This window comes from Manihot esculenta, chromosome 18 (assembly GCF_001659605.2).
Source record: "Manihot esculenta cultivar AM560-2 chromosome 18, M.esculenta_v8, whole genome shotgun sequence".
Classification (NCBI taxonomy): Eukaryota; Viridiplantae; Streptophyta; class Magnoliopsida; order Malpighiales; family Euphorbiaceae; genus Manihot; species Manihot esculenta.
Window position 1 is genome coordinate 23,781,094 of NC_035178.2, and position 22,271 is coordinate 23,803,364.

A 22,271-nucleotide genomic window follows, 5' to 3' on the forward strand; every position below is an offset into this window, starting at 1 on the left:
TTTGATTTTATTATCTAAAAAATAAAATTTAAAATATAAATATAATTTTTTATTTTATCTAATATAAATTTTTATTTTATCTAATAAACCTAAAAAATGAAAAGTCAATAGTAATAAAATATATAAACATATCAGAAATCAAACTAGCCACATGCTAATGCAATCAAAAGATACGCAATCTAACCAAAGTTTTCTCTTAAAGTCACTACATGGTATTTTAGCAACCAAGAAGGCATTAAAAAAAAAAAAAAAAAAAAAAAGATAGAATAACAATTTGCATAAATATCACTAAAGCAAACTTCATCTTATAAGAATTTAGTTATATATATTTTATTGGCATTTTATTTTTTTATTAATTCTTCATGTTGTTTTCTTTCTATTTTTGTGCTTTTTTTTAAGCAAAATGTTTATTTTAATCCTTAAAATATGTGTTAGTGGGTTCCCTTAACCAAGCCACTGCCTATGAGTCGTTGGCTCATTCTTCAACAGGCACGCGGTGAGAGCCCGAACTCCTCCCACTGCTTGGGAGCTTACAGTTTCATATTCTATTTCACTCCCCGATGGAGTTCTTTTCACCCTTCCCCACGGTATTTCGCTATCGATCACGCAGGAGTATTTTGCCTTATCCGAGTGGAGAGAAAAAAAAATAGAACTTAAAATCTTTTTTGGAGATATCCATTTTTCGGGATGGAATCTCCTTCTTTTTGCCACTGGATTTCCCAATTAAATTCGTCGTAACACATGTGAGAGTCCAACTATATTGTATTGTCAGAATTCATGTTGTATATTTGAAAGAGGTTGACCTCCATGCTTCTCTCATGGTACAATCCTCATCTCGCTGAGCCCCTTTCTCCTCGGTTCATAGAGATAAAATGTAGGACTGGTGCCAACAATTCATCACGGAAGAAAGGATTCACTGAGTCAGGGTCACTAATTAATACTAATCGAATACTAATAAAATAAAAAATACTAATAGAACAGAAAAGAACGGTCTTTTTTGTATTAATTGTTTAGCTATTAAGATATATTAAAAAAATTACTTTAAATTCCTTAGATAGATCAAATAACCTCTTACATACAAATAAATCCATAATATTTAATAAAAAAATCCCTTATGTAATGATAGTTAAAAAAAGATGTAGATCCATAATGTAATAAACTTAGCCATAACAATCCTTATATAGAGGGAGAGGGACAGGGAGAGGGTGTGCTTCCAATGCCTAGTCAATATCCAAAGGAACCATTGTCAACTTTGAGACTAAAGGATAATTAGGACGAGGCTTCATGTCAAGGGACAAAGGGGATAAAAAGCTTTCTAAGTTCTCAACCATTGCATTATCTTTGAATTATTCTCAAATTATAAAAAGATTAATTATGTGCATGCATACACACATTTTCTTCAACAAAAAGCATAAATAGACATTTTTAAACTGTAAACAATAGCCATACGCATTAATTGGAATTGGAATTGGAATCCCACCTCTTCAACAAAATGAGGAAAACAACATTTAATATCTCACACATTAATTTCAGAATCATTATTACAAGATGAGAAAACCTTTCTTTCTGATCTATTCCTACTCAACATTCTCTTCAAAGAACAACCCAGAGACGACGACGACGATGATGATGATGATGGTGAATCATAATTTACTTGAATATTGTTATTTCCATTCCCATTCTCATTTTCAGAATTCGAAACATCAATCCCAATCTCCACTCTAGACTCCTCACTATCTAAACCAGCCTCAACTGGCTCCATACACTTGGCTTCATTTGCAGTGTCACCCACCACCGCCGGAGCTCTGCAAATTGGACAACTTGAGTGGGAAATCAACCACATGTCAATGCACTCAACGTGAAAATCATGCCCACATTTTATTAAGCTCCTGCCAATCTCATTTTCCTCAAAAACGCTTAAACAGATGACGCATTCCAAACCTTGTTCATGCTCTTCAGCTCTGTAAACAAACAATGGAATGGAAGAGATGATTGATGGCGCAAGACCCGAAGGGAAGGGGTCGAGAGTAAATGAGTGGAATCTTGAAGGACGTAGAACGTGAGATACAGAGACGGAGCTTGATCTTCTTCTATGGCGAGCTTGATCCAAGAACCATTTGGCGTAGATGTGAAGAAGTAACACAAAGAGAATAACCACAAGGAGAGATATCACAGCAGCCAGCATTATGTTACTGTCGTACGAAGACATGCTGTTAATGAAGTGATTCATTGGAGTATTCAGCATTTCTAATGGGAACCTCTAAGCCTCAAAAGAGAGTGATGCTTCTGTGAAACTTTATAAGAAAGAAGGGATAATAACATGATTAGTCACAACCAATAATTCTAGATGTAATATCTCGTCTAAATATTTTTTTTTTCAAAAAAAAAAAAAAAAAAAAAAAAGAATATGATTAGTCACAGATAACCAAGAGAATAAGATATCAATGGAATCATTTTCTTCTTCTTCTTCTTAAATTTGGATGCTAGATTTGCATATAAATATAAGAGGGTGATTAAGGGCTATATTATGGGTAATGTGCCCTTAAAGCATTTGCGTGTACAGTTAGCAATTAGAGACTTTGAAGTCAAAAGGAATCCCTTTATCCAAGGAATGAATGAGACTCATGCATGGTAAGGAAGAGAAAAATACGGCCGAAATGAAGGACTCGTGAAGGCGACGGCAGCTCAAGGGTGGGGTTATTTAACTCATGTGCTTGTTTTTATTTATTTGTTTAATGGGTATTCAGACACAGATCCCAATGATCTATTCAGTCACATTCGTCGTGTGGTGGTCAATCGGCTCCCATGTGAATGAGTGAAGAGATGGCCTTTTGACTCAATGATTCCTAGTCCACTGCTAGACCAGTGCCCGTTGCTCGCCTCGTCTTTTTTTTTTTGTTTTTTCTCCACTGAATATTTAAGGAAACCGATAAACTTTAGCTCGTGACCTCTGACCCATCTTAAGGGTAAATGTACCATTCACTTAGTAACGCTTGTCCAAGATGTAGACCAATGACCACAACCCAACAAATTCAAGAATTTTATAAACGCAACCTCAACCTGTTGATGGACTCCCATGATGATTGGAGAAAAGGTGCTTATGAGACCATGACTTTAGAGAGAGGATTTTTCTCCATAGATTGTTGATTCCTAAGATAAGAGATTTTTTTTTTTTTTTTTTTACCAAAAATATTGGTCATCTCTATTCTGAAATGGGTGGGGCAACTCCGTCCACCCTACCTGGATGTGAGTTTCTTCTTCTCCTCCCCACCCTGGTCTAGGTAGGATTGTAATTAGTTTTGCTTTTATTTTTTTGGCAGACAAACTTAGTAAAGGATTCGTGCCTTGTGTATTGTTGTGTTTTCTTTTTGTTTTTTTCGTTCCAAATCCGGACATCCATAGTTGCTAACAATAGAAAATGGAATGGCCGTGGTGCATGTAGCATCTCCTCCTCCTTTGTTGTCGTCTTATGATCTTGGGTTCTTCACTGGAGCGTGTGGTAGTTCCTCATCGTGATTGTGAGGGTCTGTTTTCCTTCCTTTTCCATGGATTCGAGATAGGGATGTAAACGGGTAGCGTACCCGCGAAATTGAGGGTACCCAAACCCGAATCCGATTATATATAAAATTTTCGAACCCGTCCCAAATCCGTTTAGTATTTTAATTTTACTATCCGTACCCGTTCCAAATCCGTTTAACAATACCCGTACAATATCCGAACCCGACCGAACCCAATTTTTTTAAATTCAATTCAATGAAAAAAATTTAAAAATTTAGATCTGATAACCCAAATATCAAACTCTGAATTAGAAGCACAACCTGAATATCAACCTCAAACTATCCTTAAGATATGCACAACCCAGCAGTAGAAATATTAGAGAAAATACCCAGCAGTAGAAATATTAGAGAAAATACCCAGCAGTTACCCAGCCGTAGAAATATTGGAGAAAATACCCAGCAGTAGAAATATTTGAGAACAATAATCAAATAGCAAATATCCAAATAATCAAATTAATAGTTCATAAATCCTAAAATTCTTTAATAACAACTAAAAATTCTTTAACAATATGCACATAAAAGATCTTGATTATCAAAAAATTTGATTGCAAACCTGAAGAGAATTCCAGCCAAAGGAGATGTCGCCGACGCCGATTGTGGAGAGGCAAGGGTTATCTTCAGCAGTCATCGGTGAAGTGGGGGAGAGGGAAGAGTTGTCTCCGACTGAGAAGTGGGAGATGTGGCCACTGGAGAGAGAAGGAGATATCGGGAGAGAGGGGGAGAGAAAGGAGATATCGCCGGTGTCGATTGGGCTGCCGGCACTCGTCAGTGAAATGGGGGAGAGAGGCGTTGACTGGAAAGTGGGACTGTGGGAGATGTTAGCGAACTGGAGAGAGAAGGAGATATTGATGACTGAGAGAGAAGATGTCGCCTGTACTGACCGGCCTGCGCCGGCAGTCATCAGTGAAGTGGAGGAGAGAGGCCGATTAGGAATTATGGGAAGGGAATCAGGGAGAGACGGAGAGAGTGAAGTGAAAATGAAAAAAAAAAAAAAAGAATTAAGAATTAGGGTTAGGGTTAGTTTTGTTATATACTAATCGGGTTCGGGTAACGGATATCCGATAGTCTAATTCCGAACCCTACCCGAATCCGAGACGGGTAAAATTTTTCAAACCCAAATCCGCCCAAATCCGTTTTGTAAAAACCCAAATCCGTCCTAATAGGGTTTGGACGGATCGGGTACCCGTGAAAACCCGCCGCCTGACATCCCTAATTCGAGATTCATTGCACCGTGTTATTCAACTTTTGTTTGTTGCATATAGTGTTTGACAACTCTACTCTCATGGGGGCAATAATATTTCTATTTCTAGAGCCAAAAGAGACATAGCATCTTCTTTTTCAGTACGATGGTTGAGTTTATAGCTCTAGATTCTTCTCCAAATGAATCAGCAGGTTGCGAGAGTACCCTCTCTGAAGCTTCAGTTGGTTGTTAATGCCTTTTACGGCTACTGTTGAAGATCTACGAAGTCCAGATGGCGATCCACCTCTTAGGCAGCCGCAGTCTTAAGAAAAAAAAAATAAAAAAAAAGAAAAAAGCCGCAGTGGGAAGCATCAATTGGTTGTTAATGCCTTTTGGGTCCTCTTTTAATGGATTTTTATCTCAGAGAAGAAAAAAGAAAAAGAAAAAAAGTTAACCACCTGGCGCCATAGCACCAAAATTCCAGCATACTAAGGGACTTGTCCGACAATGACCCTAGTTTTATAAGATTTAATATTACACTAACAATTTAATGGTTTTTAACTTGTTCAGTAAATATTAACAAACAAAATGGTATAGCTTTCCATGAATCATTGGTTAGTATGTTTCAATTATGTTCACCTGCCTACCACTACCTTAAGAGCTGTTGATGAAATACCAATTGCTGTTAGGAAAATCTATTAAGATATGAGATATATGCTAAAACACTGGAAATGAGTTATTTACAGCATAATTGTCTTTCATTTATTGCTGAGAGTTGCATTTCCATTGGAAACTAAATTGTAAAAATAAAAATTCCTTCCATAATTTTGTCATATGGAATATTCTACAAAAGCAAGTTCAATCCATGAGTTTGTATCTTTTCTCTTGGACACCTGTAACTCCCATTTGTATCTCTATTATAGTATGAAGTGGCATCTGAAACAATACAACTCTTGGTTAGAATAACTATTATTATAAATGCTGATAATCATATGAACATTCTTATTTCCCCAGAAACTTAAATGAACAAACATTTTTATGCAATGTCCCACTCAAAAACCCAAGCAGCAGTTGGCTTGGGATATGAATCCCACGCCAGCTGGATATAAAGACCAGAAAGGATTTATTTAATCCTAGTTATAAATGCTATAATAATTTGAGTTAACCAGTTTGAGCAAGTGGTCTAGAGCTAAAGTTTATTTAGGACAGTTGGAGCATGCTCACTTGTAGAAAACTGGAGCAGTTTCCTAAAATTTTTTTCTAAAAAAACTGAAACAGAATTTTGTATTTACCTGTGTTAGTTTTCCAAATAGAATACTGATCCAATTTTTCAATATTTAACTATGATTTGGAAAACAATTCCTTAAAACTAATTGACATTGTCATCCCTAAACATAAAAATTTTAGGAAAATGGAGCAAGTGACAAGTTTTCATCTATTGTGCTTTTTGGAAAAGTTTGTGTGAGACTCTGTGTGAATGAGTGACGTTCTTGGGAATGCAGTCTACGTCGGATGATTGTATCATGCACATGCGTGACAATTTCACGTTGGTGAACTATGGTGATGATGATGAGGGTTTGATCATGGAAGATGTTTCTGAAGGTGGCGATTCCTTTCAGGATGTTTTCAAATGGTGTTTGGTTGGATATTTTTTGACGGATAAACCTATAAACTTTGCGGCGATGCGTACCACTCTTGCTTCACTTTGGCAGCCTGTCAAAGGAGTTTGTATCAAAGAGCTATATCCTAACCGCTCCATCTTCCAGTTCTTTCACTTGGTTGATATGAATAGAGTTTTGTAGGGTGATCCATGGACAGTTTGTAATCATGTTTTGTTGCTTAAGGAGTTAGGATCTGGGAATCAACCAATGCAAGTTGCTTTTACGCACATTGCTTTACAGGTTCAGGTTTTTTATCTGCCTATTGGTTTCATACTGAGAAGGTTTCTGTTACTATTGCTAACTATATTGGTTTAACTATATTAGCGACACTCTGACGATACTGCTCGTGGTGGCAGTGAGGCAAGAGGAAGCTCCCAGATGCAGTAGTACTAATTTAGGGAGTTAGGGTTCCAAAACCCTAAAATTAAAAATTGACCCAAATTAAAAACCTAAAATCAGGTTTAAAACTATGATATGATGAAGAATTTTGAGAAATAATTTTTAATTCTATTCCAATTGAATTAATCTCTTCAATGTTTGAATATTTATACATGAAGAATCAACCTAATTTAGAAATATTTACAATAAAATAAAATCTCTATAATCAAGCCTAATTCGAATCCCAAAGATCTAAATCCTACTAATTAAAAATCTTCCATGTTGATCAACACAAATAAATTAATAGTACATAGTAAAAAAAAATTAAAAGTAAAACTAATTAAGTTGTAAATAATTTATTTTTTAATTATAAAAGTTGAGTATTTTTTATTATTTTAAATTTGAAAAAGATTTTTTTATTATTAACGGTAAATACATTATCCATATTTTTACTTATTTTTCATCGAAAATGAAAATTAGAGTTTTCTTGGAAAATAAAGAATGAAAAACAGGAAATTATTTTCCAGAAGTAAACACACTCTTGAAATCTTTACTCGCCAAGAATAATTGTCCTTGATTTTTTTTAAACATGTGGAACAACTCACTTTGTAATTAATATCAAGGGTAGAAATACAATTACTAGCACTTGTTTACTAGGAATACCATCATCATCAGTGCTAGTTCTAATTATTCATGGCTTACCTCAATGTGTGGAATTTCTTTCAGAGGCCTATCAGCAAAGTAAGCATATAATGCTCTTAATACCGCCTGCACAGGAAGGATAAAAAAGGGACTAAGGGTCTTCTATGGTTTACAACTAAAACATTGGACGTTAAGGAAGCAGAAGTGTAATGTGTAACCTGATGAGAGATCACTACGACCGGTGCTCGTTGTCTTTCAAGCTCAATAATCACAGGCTCTAGCCTGCATTAATATGGAAAGTTGGTTTTATAATGTGGTGGAAATTATATACTATAACTTTTAGTCAATGTTGCTAATTTTGCACCTTTGAATGACATCCAGATAAGATTCTCCACGAGGATACCGGTATCTCAGCTTGTCCTTCTTACGAGCCCTGCTTTTAGGGACAAATCCAGGGAACAACCAATGTGAAGCACAGAAGAAAAAAAAAAATTAAAATAAAAGCACACTTTCAAGTAAAAACAACTTGCAGTTGTAGCCATCCAAGCTTCCAAGTTTACAAGATAACTAGCTACAATGGGGTAAAACATAACTTTCAGATAAAAGAAAAAAAAAAACAATAATACATACTCGTATTCCTCAGGCATGTTCTTTTTTATTTCTTCATATGTCATTCCATCACATACTCCAGCATTTATCTCATCAAGGGCACGCCATTGGATCTATCAAATATGTTATGAACTGTCAAATTTTCTGTAACCAGGCCTATGCTTATTCCAATAACCATGGATCACCCAAATAAATTAGCAAAAGTATGTAATTACTACGCCAAACAGTTAAATTTTGTTCTAACCTTAGGAAATCCAACAATTGGGCTAGCTGTGAGAATGGTTCTCTGCAATGTGCTAGTCCAAATCTGCAACATACAATTTTTTTTTTTCAAAAAAAAAAAAAAAAGTGCCATTCGGATCAAAAAGTTCATTACAGACAAATTCAGCTCAAACAAAGCTGCAAGCAATAAGATAGCTATTAAAAGGTTGCAATTTTCCTAAAAGAGAGAAGGCTAGAGGAATTGAAATGGGCAGACACCCGCAAGACAAACAGCATATATGATTTTGAAATATGAACAATTTCTAATCCAGAGTTCATTTTGAAAGGAAAAAATTTAAAATAATAATGGAAAAAAAAAGACATGAAAAATTGAATGGACAAAATTACCTGAAACAAAAAAACTTTAAGAAAATGTAACAAGTAGCAACTAACAAGCTAAATCTGTTCATTTGTTTATTTTTATAATGAACATGGAAACCTAGCATTTACAATTTAGAAAAATATTAACCGCTAAATTAGATGTTACAATTTGGAAAACCTTTCGAGTTAATGAGCTATTTTAAGAGAAACAACTTTCATAAAAGTTCCAAGTTTCAAAAGCTTCCAAACTTATTAATAGAAATTTTATAGATGCTATAACACCAATAAACAGAGAACAAATCAATGAAGATGCTAAAAGACCAATAAATAAAAATTAAGTGATGCTTTTAGAGAAGACATCTACACTAGCCAGTATACTTAGAAACAAAAGAGTAGAAATGAAGGCTCTAGACACTGTAAAAGCTTTTTACTTATTTAGTTACCTATTATTCAAGACACTAAATGCTAGAAAATGTTAACTATGCATATTAGTGAAGCTTACAGAGGCAGCCTTCTCAGATTTCAGTCGTTTTTCAACGAAGTTGGCAAGTTTCTTTGCATAAATTTCTCCAGCATCACTGAGGAAACAAATTATTATAATTTACAGTCACTTGAAGTGATTCAAAGAACATAAATCACAGAAAAATTGAATGTGTACATGTAGGCCATCAAGATAAAGAGAAAGGTTGTGATGTGAATAGAAAGTTGGCTAGGCTAACTTTTATGAGCCATTCATTTATCCTTGTCTACACATCTCAAGGTCTGGTCATGGACTGCCAAACACAAAGTTCATGTCTTATGAATGGCTGTTTTATGAAAAATTGCAAGGTTACAAATGCATCCATATCAACCTAGCACCACCAAATAACCTTTTTACAAAGAGCTGCTAACTTCCCATCCTCTTTCTAAGACTCATTATGAGTAGAAGATGTGCCTCCAAAAAACCAACGCAAAAACTTTTAAAAAAACAAACAAACAAAGGAGCTGCAAGCTAGAGAAGGCTAAGAAAAAACATGCAAACGTAACTGATGGTATAGGCCTTCACTGAATCTTTGATTTCCGGAGTTCTTTTTTTTTTTTTCCTAATACACTTGATGCTTGCATGTCACTAATAATGGTATTTATATTGGCTAGTTAACCCCCTTGCTTAACCATTTCAATGGCTAAGACTTCCACCCTGCACAACATTGGCAACAAGTATTGTTTTTAAATATTTATGTTCAGGATCTCGGAGGCCAAAAGCAACATGTTGGTCTTCAGTCCTGCATTTTAAGTTGCAAGAAGGCTGTGGTATTAATGAAATTAACTTCAGCCAACTCCTTGAGACTGTTGACGGAGTCAGTTCCAGAAGTTATATGCATGTCTGCAAAGTGTGCCTTCAACAACCTATATCAAAATTATATATGTCCCAGACAAGCTAGTTGTTGAACTGCAGAGACGGGGTTTCTTCATGCCTTGATTATTTTATGAACAATAATTATCAAGGAAATTTTCCCTTTTGGAAATAAAATTTAATCATGTAAATACCAGCTTAAAATATAGTGCAGCTAGATATAACAATATGTAAGCCATCAGAGATTAATGATCAAATTTATATGTGCACAAGTTTAATTTCAAGGTTTTATCCCCCCCCCCCCCAAAAAAAAAAAAAAGAGGTTCCATTTCATTGTAATAAAAGCAACTTCTATGAATATTTGAATTCATGTCAAACAAAGGTTTATTATCTGGAAACTGATACCTCAAAACAGTGTCTCCACCAATTCTGCCCCTCACATTATCCCGACTTTCTCCATGCCTAGTAAGCAATATCGGGCGGGGTGTGAGATGTGTATTCACCTGCAACAGATTAATAAAGGTTCTTGCTGTGCATCAAAGCCAAATAAACAAATGCACAATAGCTGAAGAGATTATAATTATACCATTTATCATTGATGAATTTCAACACATCAGCCCAGATTATTCAAATCTATCTTGTAGAACATGTACAACACCTTTATAAAAAAATCATAGATTGCTCTTCCATATTTGAGAATCTTGAATCATAAAATAGTTGAGAAACTGGAACTACAATTTGCGCCAGTCATCATACTACAATACCATAAATTTACAAAAATTGAAAAACAGATGTGCCTGAGAATCCATTTTCTAATGTCCAAGGAAAAGCCAATACAGATTCTTGTACAGGACAACATACCAAGAAAAATACAATTCGTCCTGGAAGGTAGCCACTTATATTGTTTACCTGAATCAGAAAAAAACGTTCATGTGAAGAATGATTGAATAATATGCACACTAATAAGCTGAGAGACAAGCACAAAATTCAACCATATTTCTTGTTTTAAGGGTAAAAACAAGAAACATGTTAAATCTTTTTTCTATACATGGCTAGAATCAAAACGTTAAGACAACCGATTACATAAATCTAAGAAGCTCAACCAACAAAAAAAAATTGCATTACTTCTGTAAGATTTCTTTAGGAGTCTTTTTATTTAGAATCTTAATTTGATCCCAAATTAATTTAGCATAACAATATTCCTTTACTCATTAGACATTCCTGCACTCCAGACAGCTCCATAACCTTCTCTATCTTTCTATAATTCTGCTGCTTAACCTAAGTTTCAACCAATTATCTTCATCACATCAAAGCTGCATTTTCTTCTCAATAAAATTTTCCAAAAGGGTAAACTCCTTATGGTCAACATACATTTTTCCTCTTTCACCAGACACATGCATTATGGTCTTTTTTCTGATTTCTTCTTGCTTACCTTCTGTTCTGAGAAGTTGAATTTGAATGCATAGAATATTAATAAGCTAAAAAAAAATACAATGCTTCACTAGTTCTTTTCTTCAATAAGGTGTATCAGCACCAATCCCAACATTAAACAACTCAATTATTCCTCAATACCTGGGACTCTTATAGCACAAGATTGAGTTTCTAATTTCTACAAGTGATACCTCAATTCATAATTACCAAAAAACCTCAAGAAGCTACCACCAATCCTTCCACAATGTACTAGCCCCTTGTTATCCACACAAGCAACTATTTCTTAGATTAATCATATGCCACAACCACAGTAAGTATCAACCACAAGAACAAGAAAGGAAGACGGAAACAAAAACATCAGGACTAAGGTGAAATTCATCTACTGATATCAACTATCAAGTGTGCTTGAGGCTGAATTCTATATCAACTAACTGGTTATGTGCTCTTTAAGATCCCTGTTCAGGCAAAATTTCCAAATTTAACGGTTGTTTCTTCAATACAAACTGCTAAATATTTTACAATTTAGCACCATAATATATTAACTTACCTCCTCCTTGAAGCATATATTTTATTAACAGATATATGCCCAAAATAATTAGATGCAAGGAAGGAGAGAGGAAAGCATACTTGTATTTGTCCACCATGTCCACTGACCATATCGATCATTTTGATGTAGGATCCTTCTTCCACAGGCTCATAAACCTAGTAAGAGAAGAAAAATTTTAAGACTCCATTTGGAATCAAGCAACAATAACACATTAAGATCATAAGAAGTACTTTCTCATAATTGTCTAGTCGACCTTTGAAATCTTGATATCCAGCTTCATAATCTGGCCTGCATAATTACAATACACACTAAATACGGAAAGTATTGGAGATAGAAAGTAAGCACTTTCAGATAGTGACCATACTGCTCGGCATAGTCAGGGCTTTGTTGAATTTTAAGGCGTATATTTCTTTCAATAATGCGTCCATCATTGCATATTGTTTCCAAAAAAATAATCTGTAATGGAAAAAGAATAGATGAATCAGCAGAGTTCAATACTACTCGCTACACTTAAATTACACTCCAGTAAATCATGGTCTTTTTGCACTTTATTTCTTTATAAATAATACATTAACCACAAATACTGGAAAAATTAAGAGAGGTGATATCAATTTACAGCATAACTCTGCAAGTCTTCCAGCCAATGAAGAGATGAGAGGAGGGGTGTTTTGATGGAAGAGATTTGATCAGAAAATAATAATAATAATAATAATAAAACTTAAAAAAAAATACAAAACTAGTGCCAATGGATATGCAAAATCAGGGGGAAAAAAAGCACATTAAAAATACTAATTCTGAAAGGATTTGTTTCGCCTATTAATCACATAGGTTCATAGTTCGCACTTCACACTAGTTAAGTTTAGGGCTGCCGCACAAATGGTCATAGTACCTTGCACTTTCCCTCGGCCATTTTCATCAGCATATTTCTTCTTTGTCTAGTACTGTTTGTGGCATCAAATATTCCAACCTGCAAGGAATTAAGATGAACAAAAACCAAAGGGCTGCATAGACATGAAAGAAAACCACAATATTTACATATATCAAATTACCTGGCCACCTTCTTGCATCCAGGTAGTCATATCATCCATTGCCAGTGCTGCTACCTAGTAGCATTTGACAAATTAAAACTATGTACAAAGGAGAATGTTAATATGTTGGTGTCAGATCATCTCAGAAAAAAAAAGAAAAATAATAAATTCAGCAATGAGCATTTTTGGCAATAAACAATTGTCTTTCTGTCTCCAATGATTATACCTGAACATAGCCCAAATGCTGAACTGCACAAAACTAAGTTCCTAAAGATAGAGGTAGATATCCTTTGTCTACTCTGTTGTTATCGTGCTAGATGTTTCAGTTACATAAAATTTACTTGAATCAAATTATTTTTACAGTATGATCCAAATCTTAAATTCAAAGATTTCAATGGATCAACATGCAGATTGCACAAGTTCAAATGACAGAATTGAGACGAGTTATTATCAGATTTTACCAAATGAATCATTTTGCAATCTTTAAATATCAATAAATATTCTATTATCATATCAACAGGGTAAACCGCTATAGCTGAGCCTACAAAATATGAAAATTTTTTCCAGTCCAATCAAACAATTAATCAGTACTCATAGATAAAGTATTAAATCCCAAATTATCACGAGATAAAAGAAAAGTAACCACAGGATCAAGAGAAAACAAAGTTATCACAATTGACTGAAACACTATTTAGTTAGATACTCACCTCATTACGTGCCTCCATGCCTTCAGGATTGTCACCTCGGAAAAAGTCTGCACACTGCATTAATATAAGTCATCAAGAAATGTCCAAAAGAATATGATAAACCAGTACAATATTCTCATTCCAAACCCTAAGAAAAGTACATATCACATCAGGGACATACACATAAACCAAATCCATTTTGTTCGCTGCCCATTGTCGGTCTTTCCATCTTCAACTTAAATCTAATCAACGAATTTGAGAAAAACCATGAGAGATAGAAATTCTATTTCTGGTTTAGTCACTGAATGCTGATAACATCACCAACTTACTTCCCAAAACTCACTGAAGCTCCAGCTACTTTCAAAAACCAGAAAAGCCATCAAACTGAATCGCCTAAAGCATTCCAACAAATCCATTATTGATGCTTCCAGTTTCCAGTGAGAACAGATTGGATACACCTTCCTAGGACAGACCCTGACTTCTACCAATCATCTAATACTGGTGATCTTGCTGGAAACTGTAATGAGTGATCTTGCAGGGAAACTGTAATGAGTGATCTTGCAGGGAAATTTTGTAAGCAACGGTACTTCAGTAATATTTTTTGTTTTACATGGATGTATTGACATTAGATTTATTGGTTTTCAATTTAGTTTTTAAGTTTTAGTCATAGGCAGTATAGTTGTCAAAGAAAAGTAGTTTTTGTCTAGAAACTAAGAAGTCCAAACTTCTAAGGACTCAGAGCCCAAGTTAGAAAAATTTAGGATTATTTTCAAGTCTATAAATAGACATGCTTGTTAATCATTATGATATAGTGATTTCAGTAAATTAAATTCCAGAACTATATGCTTTAGAACATTACTAACCCTAGAAAAGTGTGAGGCTTCTTGATATGAGTAAATCCTGGATCCTACTAATGTTGTGAGGCTTCTTGGTACGAGTAAATCCTGGATCCTACTAATGTTGTGAGGCTTGTAATTTTATTTTGTTTGCTAAAACATCTTTTCTTTGATTTGCTGAAACTACATGGTTTCAGATTCTCCAAGTTCCAACTTCCAAGTTGTCTTTGACGCGCAATTTCTTGAGTACTACAAACCCTACACCCAATGTTAGACTCACATGTCAAGGAGTGTGTCGCAGGAGGATGCGCTGGAAAATCCCCTTCTTCAGCAGCTACTTTGCCATGTGATGGTTCCTGCCTCACCTTGAAGAACCTATGGTGAATGAAATAGGGAGCTTGAAAAGAGGAAGCTCTTAATACCTCAAGCCTCGGATTATAGAGTCTCTCAATCTCAAGAATGATAGAATATTCTGCTTGCCTTGTTAGTGATTTGATGTCTCTTTAAACAGAAAAACTACATTTGTAAAATAAAAGAATTCTAATGCCTATATAAGTTGCTGGTGAATAGAATTTACAAGCAGAAGGATAATACTAAAAATGCATAATGATAACTTAAAGTAAGTGCCTTAGACCGGTAAGAATTTATTCATTCTAATTAGGAAGATTTGAATGCTAGTAATTAAGCATGATGGTAGGTTAAGAAAATTTTCTCATGGTAAACTTTGAACCATTAGCAGCTTATAAAACTTGATTCCCAAATCTCACAAGCAAGAATGTAGGAGCTGAGTAGGACCAATATCCATATCAAAGAACGCAAAAAAATAAATAAATAAATAAATAATAATAATAATAAATAATCACAGCTTTGGCATATGCAAGCATCAAAGAGAAAGATTGATCATCAAAGAGAGAAAAAACCATCCTCAAAGGAGAACACTTGAATTGCTTTAGGATCATCAAAAGCCAATGCAAAGATGTTTTCGTCAGAAGGGCCAGTTGCCCCTAGTCCATCTTGCTTGCATCATACTAACATTTGACATTTAGGAAATCATTGAACTTTTGTTGCACAGCTTCTCATTTTAGTAATTCTTAGAAAAATGACTCCTCTATCCACAATTTTAGGACTCTTCTTCCATGTTTATGTATTTATTTTGCAAAGAGGAAAAAAATCATGATATTTATAATTCATGTATATATATATATACGGCAGTCAATTAATATCTTATAAATTATATAAGGACTAGAAATGATTTTCAGAACAGTAAGGAAAGTTCCAACTCTTAGTAGTATTAACACTGCCAGCTAGAGGAGAGCATCCTAATTTTGTGAAGGATATGCCAAAACACTATAAAATGGTAGTAGATATAGCAGCGATTGGAGAGACAAGAAGAAAAGAAAAGCACTGTAATTCCATTAATTGTTCTACAGATGTAAAGCACTGTAAAGCACAAAAAAGAAATTAGGCAAAAAAAAAAATTCCTGTTCAGTATATATTTAGGTTCTTTAGCTTTAAAGGGAAGGGTATTGTGTTATTGCTACAGGAAAAGCTTAAAATTGTTCCCAAGTTGTTTGATTTCTAAAACTTATACCCTTCTACCTGATAAAAAAAAATACCTTTATGATGATTATTGATGACAGGCTCTCCCAATTAGAGAGAAAAAAAATCCAAAGACGAAGATATGGAGAGGGAAAAAGATAAGAAAAAAAGAGAAAAGAGGGAATGTGTACATTTAAGTGAAAGGGATAGTATTAAATTGGCAGTATATTCCAAGGAAGAAAAGAAGTTCTAAAGTAAGGCTGAGAAAAGCGTAAGGCAAAATTATATTATTCAACATTCTTATTGAAGCATCTAACAATAAGATAATATCATTGACCATAGATCAGAATTCACATTTTTGTCTTGGAAAGAAGATTGGTTCTAAATCCTGGTTCAATAACAAGAGTAAATTTGTAAAATCAAAAATTAATGGAACTAGTACTAACAGATATCAAATAATTAATACAATTGATGTGAGTGAGAGTTTAGTGTTCCATAGGTTTGAATCTGTCTACTCAGCCACAACAACAGGGGAAAACAAAATTCAGACTTTGACTCTTGAATTTTGAAGACAGACTTTGCCTATTCATCAAAAAATGATGCAAGCCTAACTTACCCCCAAAAAGCTAGCTCAAGGGGATGGGGACATTGGGAAGAGTATCTAAAACTCTATAAGGGGTAAAACCAATATGGATATTAACACACCTCCTCACACTTAAGACCGAACATCTGGAGCATGAAACACTTTTTGAGAGGCCCAGTATCAGTTGGGAGGCTCTGATACCATATGAAATTTTTTCCGACTCGAAGGGTTTGGTTCATGTGTCTCTTGGGATTGCCTCCACCAAAAAACGTAATGAGAAGATAATCAAAAAGGATTTCCAAAAAATGAACGAGAAGACAATGAGAAACGGATACTTAGGAGAAGATAAATTATTACTAAGGTAGAACAATTCAAAAAATATTAAAATAATGAAATAAATTGAACAACAGAGAGTTATAAAAAATGATAGAAGTGAAGAATATGGAAATTGGGCATGTTAGATGGATAATGGAGAAAGAGAAAGCGAAGCCTTCCATGGGTTAGAGATGCCGAAGAATAATTTTAAAACACTATCATCTACAGTTAATGGAAACCAAAAAGTTGGTGTCTCTTCATCAATAAAAATAAATAAATAAATAAGAATATCCGTAAACTTACTTCCCTAATCAAGAGAATGAAAAATAAAAAATCTATACAGCTCGAGTGTACCTGATTAGCTCCATGCTTGAGGCGTCGATACTGTTGCACCAATAGTGGAAACATATCAACTATAATATTTTCAAGAAGAAATCTGAGCAGCCTGAAAACATTTCTGGTGTGAAACATAACTGACCTTCCCAACATTGAAGTGTTTAGTATCATGACCCAGCCAGCGAAGATATCTGGTAAGTTTAACAGCAGTAAAAGTCTTGCCTCTAGCAGGTAAGCCAACCTATTGTACAAGCAATGGCAAGCTTTGTCTGTTATCAACAGTTAATGTGAATTTAATTTTTGTACCATTCAACTCAAATTTAGTATGTATTTCAAAATCCAAACAAGTTCTCCATAAAGGGGCACCATCCACCATGGCAAGAATATGGAAATTAGGGTAAAGTGTTTGGTTAGATATGGACCTGTTTACTTATGAAAAACAGTTTTTTTTTTTTCCATTTTTTAATAAAACTTTACTTTCCTACTAAAAACAAAGGAAAAATATGGAACACTCATTCACCTGTTAATAATATATAATATTTTTCCATTTCAAAAAATTAAAAACAAATATTCCTATCCTTTCATAATTTTATATATATATACATAATACATTTAGAAAATCTATTTTACTTTTAACACCTTTTATTATGTTATTCATTCATTTATAATAATGTAAATGTTTCGTTATCACTATTTCCAAAATCATTTTTTAATTTAGTATAACATTGGCTATAGAAAAGTCATTGTTTCAACAGAACCATGTTATAAAGGAAAACAGTGGAAAATATTTTGTAAGTTTGTTTTTCCAAATCTTAGTTAAATTTTTGAAAATCAGAAAAGTAGTTCCAATTTTCCATTTGTAAAAGTAGCACATAAAAATACATAAGTCGGTTTTCCTGCTTTCTTATAGAACTTTCTGGAAAACTCCTCTAATTTTCTGCAGGTGAACAGACCTATGTTGCCTTGCTGTGCAATTGTTGTACAAAGAGGTCTCCAAAACCAATGTCAAAATTTTTACATTTAAATAGTGGAAGAAGGAGAGGATGAAACAGGTGATAAATTTCATTGCTAATTCAGATTATTACTTATGCAGGAATATACCAGAACAATTGCCAAATGTCTATCCTCCTTTGGTCCAAGCATCTGATCAGCTATAGCTGCTGCTGCAACAGCTCCAGCAGCTGCTGGCATTGAATTCTGAAAAAATAAGATTTAAGACTTGAAAGTATAACACAGAAACTGCCAACAGATACAGCAGAAGAATAAATAAAGCCTGCACAATCTTAACTACTATGAGTTGGCCCAAACCTTGGTTTCTGTGTCCAGTTTGAGATCAAAAGCAAAAGTACTTGAACTGGATGATTTAACTAGCCTAGGAGATCCAACCCCCCTATCCACAAAGAGTCCCCTGTGACCATCTTGCTTTTGTAAAGGTGAAAACGTCCCCACTGACTTTGATTCAACCAAACCAGAACTCGAATAGACCTTGGATGGATCTGGGATACTGACCTCCATCTCCTATATAACATAAATATACAGTTAAATACAGAAGCATATAATACAGATTACAGAGAGACAGCACAACATCTACCAGTCACAAAAACTGGAGAATAAATGAACTATCTACAACAATAATATCAACTTGCATAAGGTCCAACTACACTTGCAATTGCAATTGCAAAGTTTTAAGGCTCAGTTTCTACAAACTAATATGATAGAATTGCCACTTGTCACATATAGGAATAGTGAAAGGAACAGTTAGAACTAACTGTTATAGTAGAATGGGTCAATGGGCCGTATAAATACAGCTAGCTAAAATGCTTGATGCAGGGATATTCCAGAACTAATATCAACATAGGACATCCCCTCACTCTCTTATTCTATTCTTCCTTCCCTTTCTTTCTCTATTTCCTCTCACTTACTGCTCTTTTCTGTGATTATGGACCTGGTTTCAAGATACCACTGAGTTGAGCAATAAGGAAATTTGCAATTGAAATTATGAGCAAATAATCATAAGGGAATCTCCACAATGATGTTGTTAACCTCAATATTTCTAGAACACAATAAAATCTAGGATGTTTTTTTTAAAGGTAGGAAACGAAGATAAACCTTTGCAGATCGATCAACAGAAAAGCTACCATCCTTGTACGAATTTGACACAATGCCAGAGCCATCAGCACTAGAAAACCTTGGATTCTCAGCATTGTTAGCTGCATACACCATACCTGAATTTGCAGAGGTTGATGGTGCTGGGATGACATAATGCTCCAGATCCAGCTCCAAACTAGCTGAGGATCCATTCTGCAAGATTTTCAGTAGTCAATGTGCAAACTATCATAAAATACAAAGAAATAAATAATCCACCCAGAACATAATTAGTGGAAGTCAACTGTTTAGCAACAGTACTCAATTGCTCCACTGTACACTTCTCCCTAATATTCTGCATTTTGAAATGATGATTCAATCCCATCTCCCAGCCTAACTTGGGGAGAAAGAACTTTAACATTTGACAGCAACAGTCAGTAAAAAGTGGGTGGTGAAAAAATGAAAGAGAGATATGGTTGCATTTATTTCCATGCAGGAATTGGGAGATAATTGGAAAGAAAGAAAAATAGCAAAAAAAATAAGTTCATAAACGTCCACAGTAAAGTAAGAAGGCAGGTTCCAAAATAATATTGAAGCATCCAGCACAAAAACTTAAACTAGTAAGGGCAGAGGCCATTACAGAATAAAAGGTCGCTAAACTTAAAACCCAAAACTTAACCAATATGGATAACTCAGTACTCTTCCTCACATTCAGGTTTATAGAATTATACATACCTAACACTTACATGAAAATTATGCTGGCCATGTCTAATAAGCAGACCTATTCCATGGGTAACGACAACAAATACATTCAAGTGGCATCAAGCAACGGATTTCAAGTTTTTATCTTAAGAAATTATTAAAACCAAACTATCATAAGTAGCTTAAAGGGCCCACCAAAAGACAAGAACTATGAACTGCTACTGAAACAATGAAGTTTGGCTCTTAACTTACAGCAAATGCAGATATGCTTAAAAATAAATAAAAATAAATAGAGAGAGAGAGAGAGAGGAGCAGGAGCAAAGTAATAATCCTTACTAATTACTTGACAACATAATTTTATGGAAACACATGCTTTGTAACACATAGAACCAACTGGAAAGTGTAAGACATTTATAAATTTAGGCACACCTCAGCTCCTGCCACTGGCACAGAATTGATACTGACATCAGGAATCCCACGAACAGTTGAAGGTTGGAGATTCTCCCTATAAGCTCTCCAGCTAGCAGCAAGGTCAAAGGGTGAAACTCTGTCTGCTTTAATCAGTACTTTATATTCATGAACCTCATCCCCGTTCCTAAAAACAGCCAGTCTAGATTCCCCTTTCAATGTTCCTCTAGAAAGAACCCTGTTTGGGCCATCCTCAACCACGCAAGGAAAGTTGCTGTACTTTGGTTTCAACAAAAACTTGAAATCCAAAGTTTCTATGTCCAGATAAAAAAATAATAATAAATAAACCAAGAAAAGTAAGTAAAGAAATAACCTAGAAAAGCTATGCACTACTTGATACGAAAGAAGTGTAAAGAAAAGAAACTATTGATTAAATTTCAATCTCCAATTTCACTATTTTCCAACACCCAATTTAATGTTTTATTTTTAAACAAACTAACTAAGCAACCGAGTTAGTTCGAAAAAGAAAAAGTAGAATTAAGTTTACAGATGCTTCGAAATGGGAAAGGGTAAACTATGGATCAAAATTCTTCTTTTTTTCTCTTTCAACTCTTCTTTTCTCTACAACCAAAGAAAAGGGTAACAAAATGAAGAAGCTCATAGTTGTAGGTAAGCAATAATTCTCATACCGTGATTTGGAGGAACAACAAAGCTCAGTTCCCACATTGACGCCGATTCCCGTTCCATTGAAAGCTACAAAATAAAATTGTTTTCAGGAAAAAAAATTAAAAAAGTAAGAACTGAATTGAACATTTCCATGTGGGGGGTGGGAATGTGTAATCACAGCTTTTGAAGAATCCCAGGAGCCAACAAGCGGAACAGAGCCATAGACATGAGGGATAAGGTCGCCCTTTCGCTTATAGTTCTCCATTTTAAGAGACACATAGAGCTGTCCTCCAGCTTGGTCCAGACTCTCCTCTCGGCCTTCTCCAGGAGAGCCACCATCCGCATCCTTGGAGGAACCCGTTCCCATTCGCTAACTCTTTATCTCTAAAACTAGCAATTCTTGATAGAATTTATTCTCATCCTAGAATTTAAGCATTCCCATAAATAAATGTAGCAGAGGCAAAGAGCATATTATGATGTGGGGGGTGGAGCTACTTGCAGTGTTGGATTGGATTGGATAAGAGAAGGAGAGAAAGGGAAGCAAGGAGAAAATTTAAGGGGGAAATAAATGGTGCAGAATCGACGGAGTGTTGGATGTTGATTTTATCGAAAGCAAGCTACTGGAGTGTTTTATCTGGGGATGGGCCGCTGCTGGGCCACCCCCACGCCCGCCGAGTCTTCGTCATTGTTGTTTTCCTTACCCTTTGTTTGGATGTCTAGAAAAAATGAGGGCAGAGCAATTTTTTGTTCAAGGCTAGATTTAAATCAACTCTTAAATATTGATTTAGTCGTTAATTTCGTCCTTTAATTTTATTTGTTGTTAATTGAACTCCTCAATTTTGAAAGTAAGAGCAATTAAACCCTAGACATTCTAACTTTAATCTAATAATGTCCAAATTAATCTTGTGTAGTTCCAAGTCCAGAGGACTCTCCCCTCCTCTCCTCTTTATGTGAGTAGTGACTAAGCATGAAGAATCTCTTTGCTTCTTTTTAGCTTTCTTGCATTCAATTCACCAATCTAACCCAACAATCCCTTCCCATGTGTCTCAGTTCAAAGGCAGCATAAAGGTAATTTCATATCTCTCCTCGTTGATTGGTTGCCCATCAACTATACTCATCACCATTTCATTATTCTAACAAGAAGAGAGAAATATTCGGTTCAAATTA

At 34.8% G+C, this 22,271-nt stretch overlaps 2 protein-coding genes across 3 annotated transcripts; both read right to left on the reverse strand.

Annotated features, from left to right (window-relative positions):
• Positions 1–1,452: 1,452 nt before the first annotated feature.
• On the reverse strand, positions 1,453–5,256 carry LOC110606469 (RING-H2 finger protein ATL63). Its single transcript, XM_021745273.2, has 2 exons — positions 4,111–5,256; positions 1,453–2,294 (listed from the first exon to the last, which is right to left on the reverse strand). The coding sequence occupies exon 2, from the start codon at positions 2,243–2,245 to the stop codon at positions 1,517–1,519; it is 729 nt and encodes a 242-aa protein (XP_021600965.1). The 5' UTR covers positions 2,246–2,294; positions 4,111–5,256; the 3' UTR covers positions 1,453–1,516.
• Positions 5,257–5,405: 149 nt separating this feature from the next.
• Positions 5,406–21,808, reverse strand: LOC110605756 (6-phosphofructo-2-kinase/fructose-2,6-bisphosphatase). Of its 2 annotated transcripts, none has more exons than XM_021744377.2 (23): positions 21,283–21,808; positions 21,128–21,191; positions 20,460–20,752; positions 19,353–19,544; positions 18,552–18,761; positions 18,345–18,440; positions 17,386–17,484; positions 17,262–17,291; positions 13,656–13,709; positions 12,970–13,023; positions 12,810–12,887; positions 12,285–12,376; positions 12,151–12,208; positions 12,001–12,075; positions 10,804–10,851; positions 10,348–10,445; positions 9,112–9,187; positions 8,272–8,334; positions 8,049–8,140; positions 7,783–7,854; positions 7,637–7,700; positions 7,479–7,544; positions 5,406–5,673 (listed from the first exon to the last, which is right to left on the reverse strand). In XM_021744377.2, exons 1-23 carry the CDS (start codon positions 21,469–21,471, stop codon positions 5,596–5,598), a joined length of 2,241 nt encoding a protein of 746 aa, XP_021600069.1. In that variant the 5' UTR covers positions 21,472–21,808; the 3' UTR covers positions 5,406–5,595. The 2 variants fall into 2 exon arrangements, with proteins under 2 accessions (XP_021600069.1, XP_021600070.1); XM_021744378.2 differs by having other exon boundaries at positions 7,783–7,851; positions 21,283–21,805.
• Between the last annotated feature and the right edge of the window lie 463 nt (positions 21,809–22,271).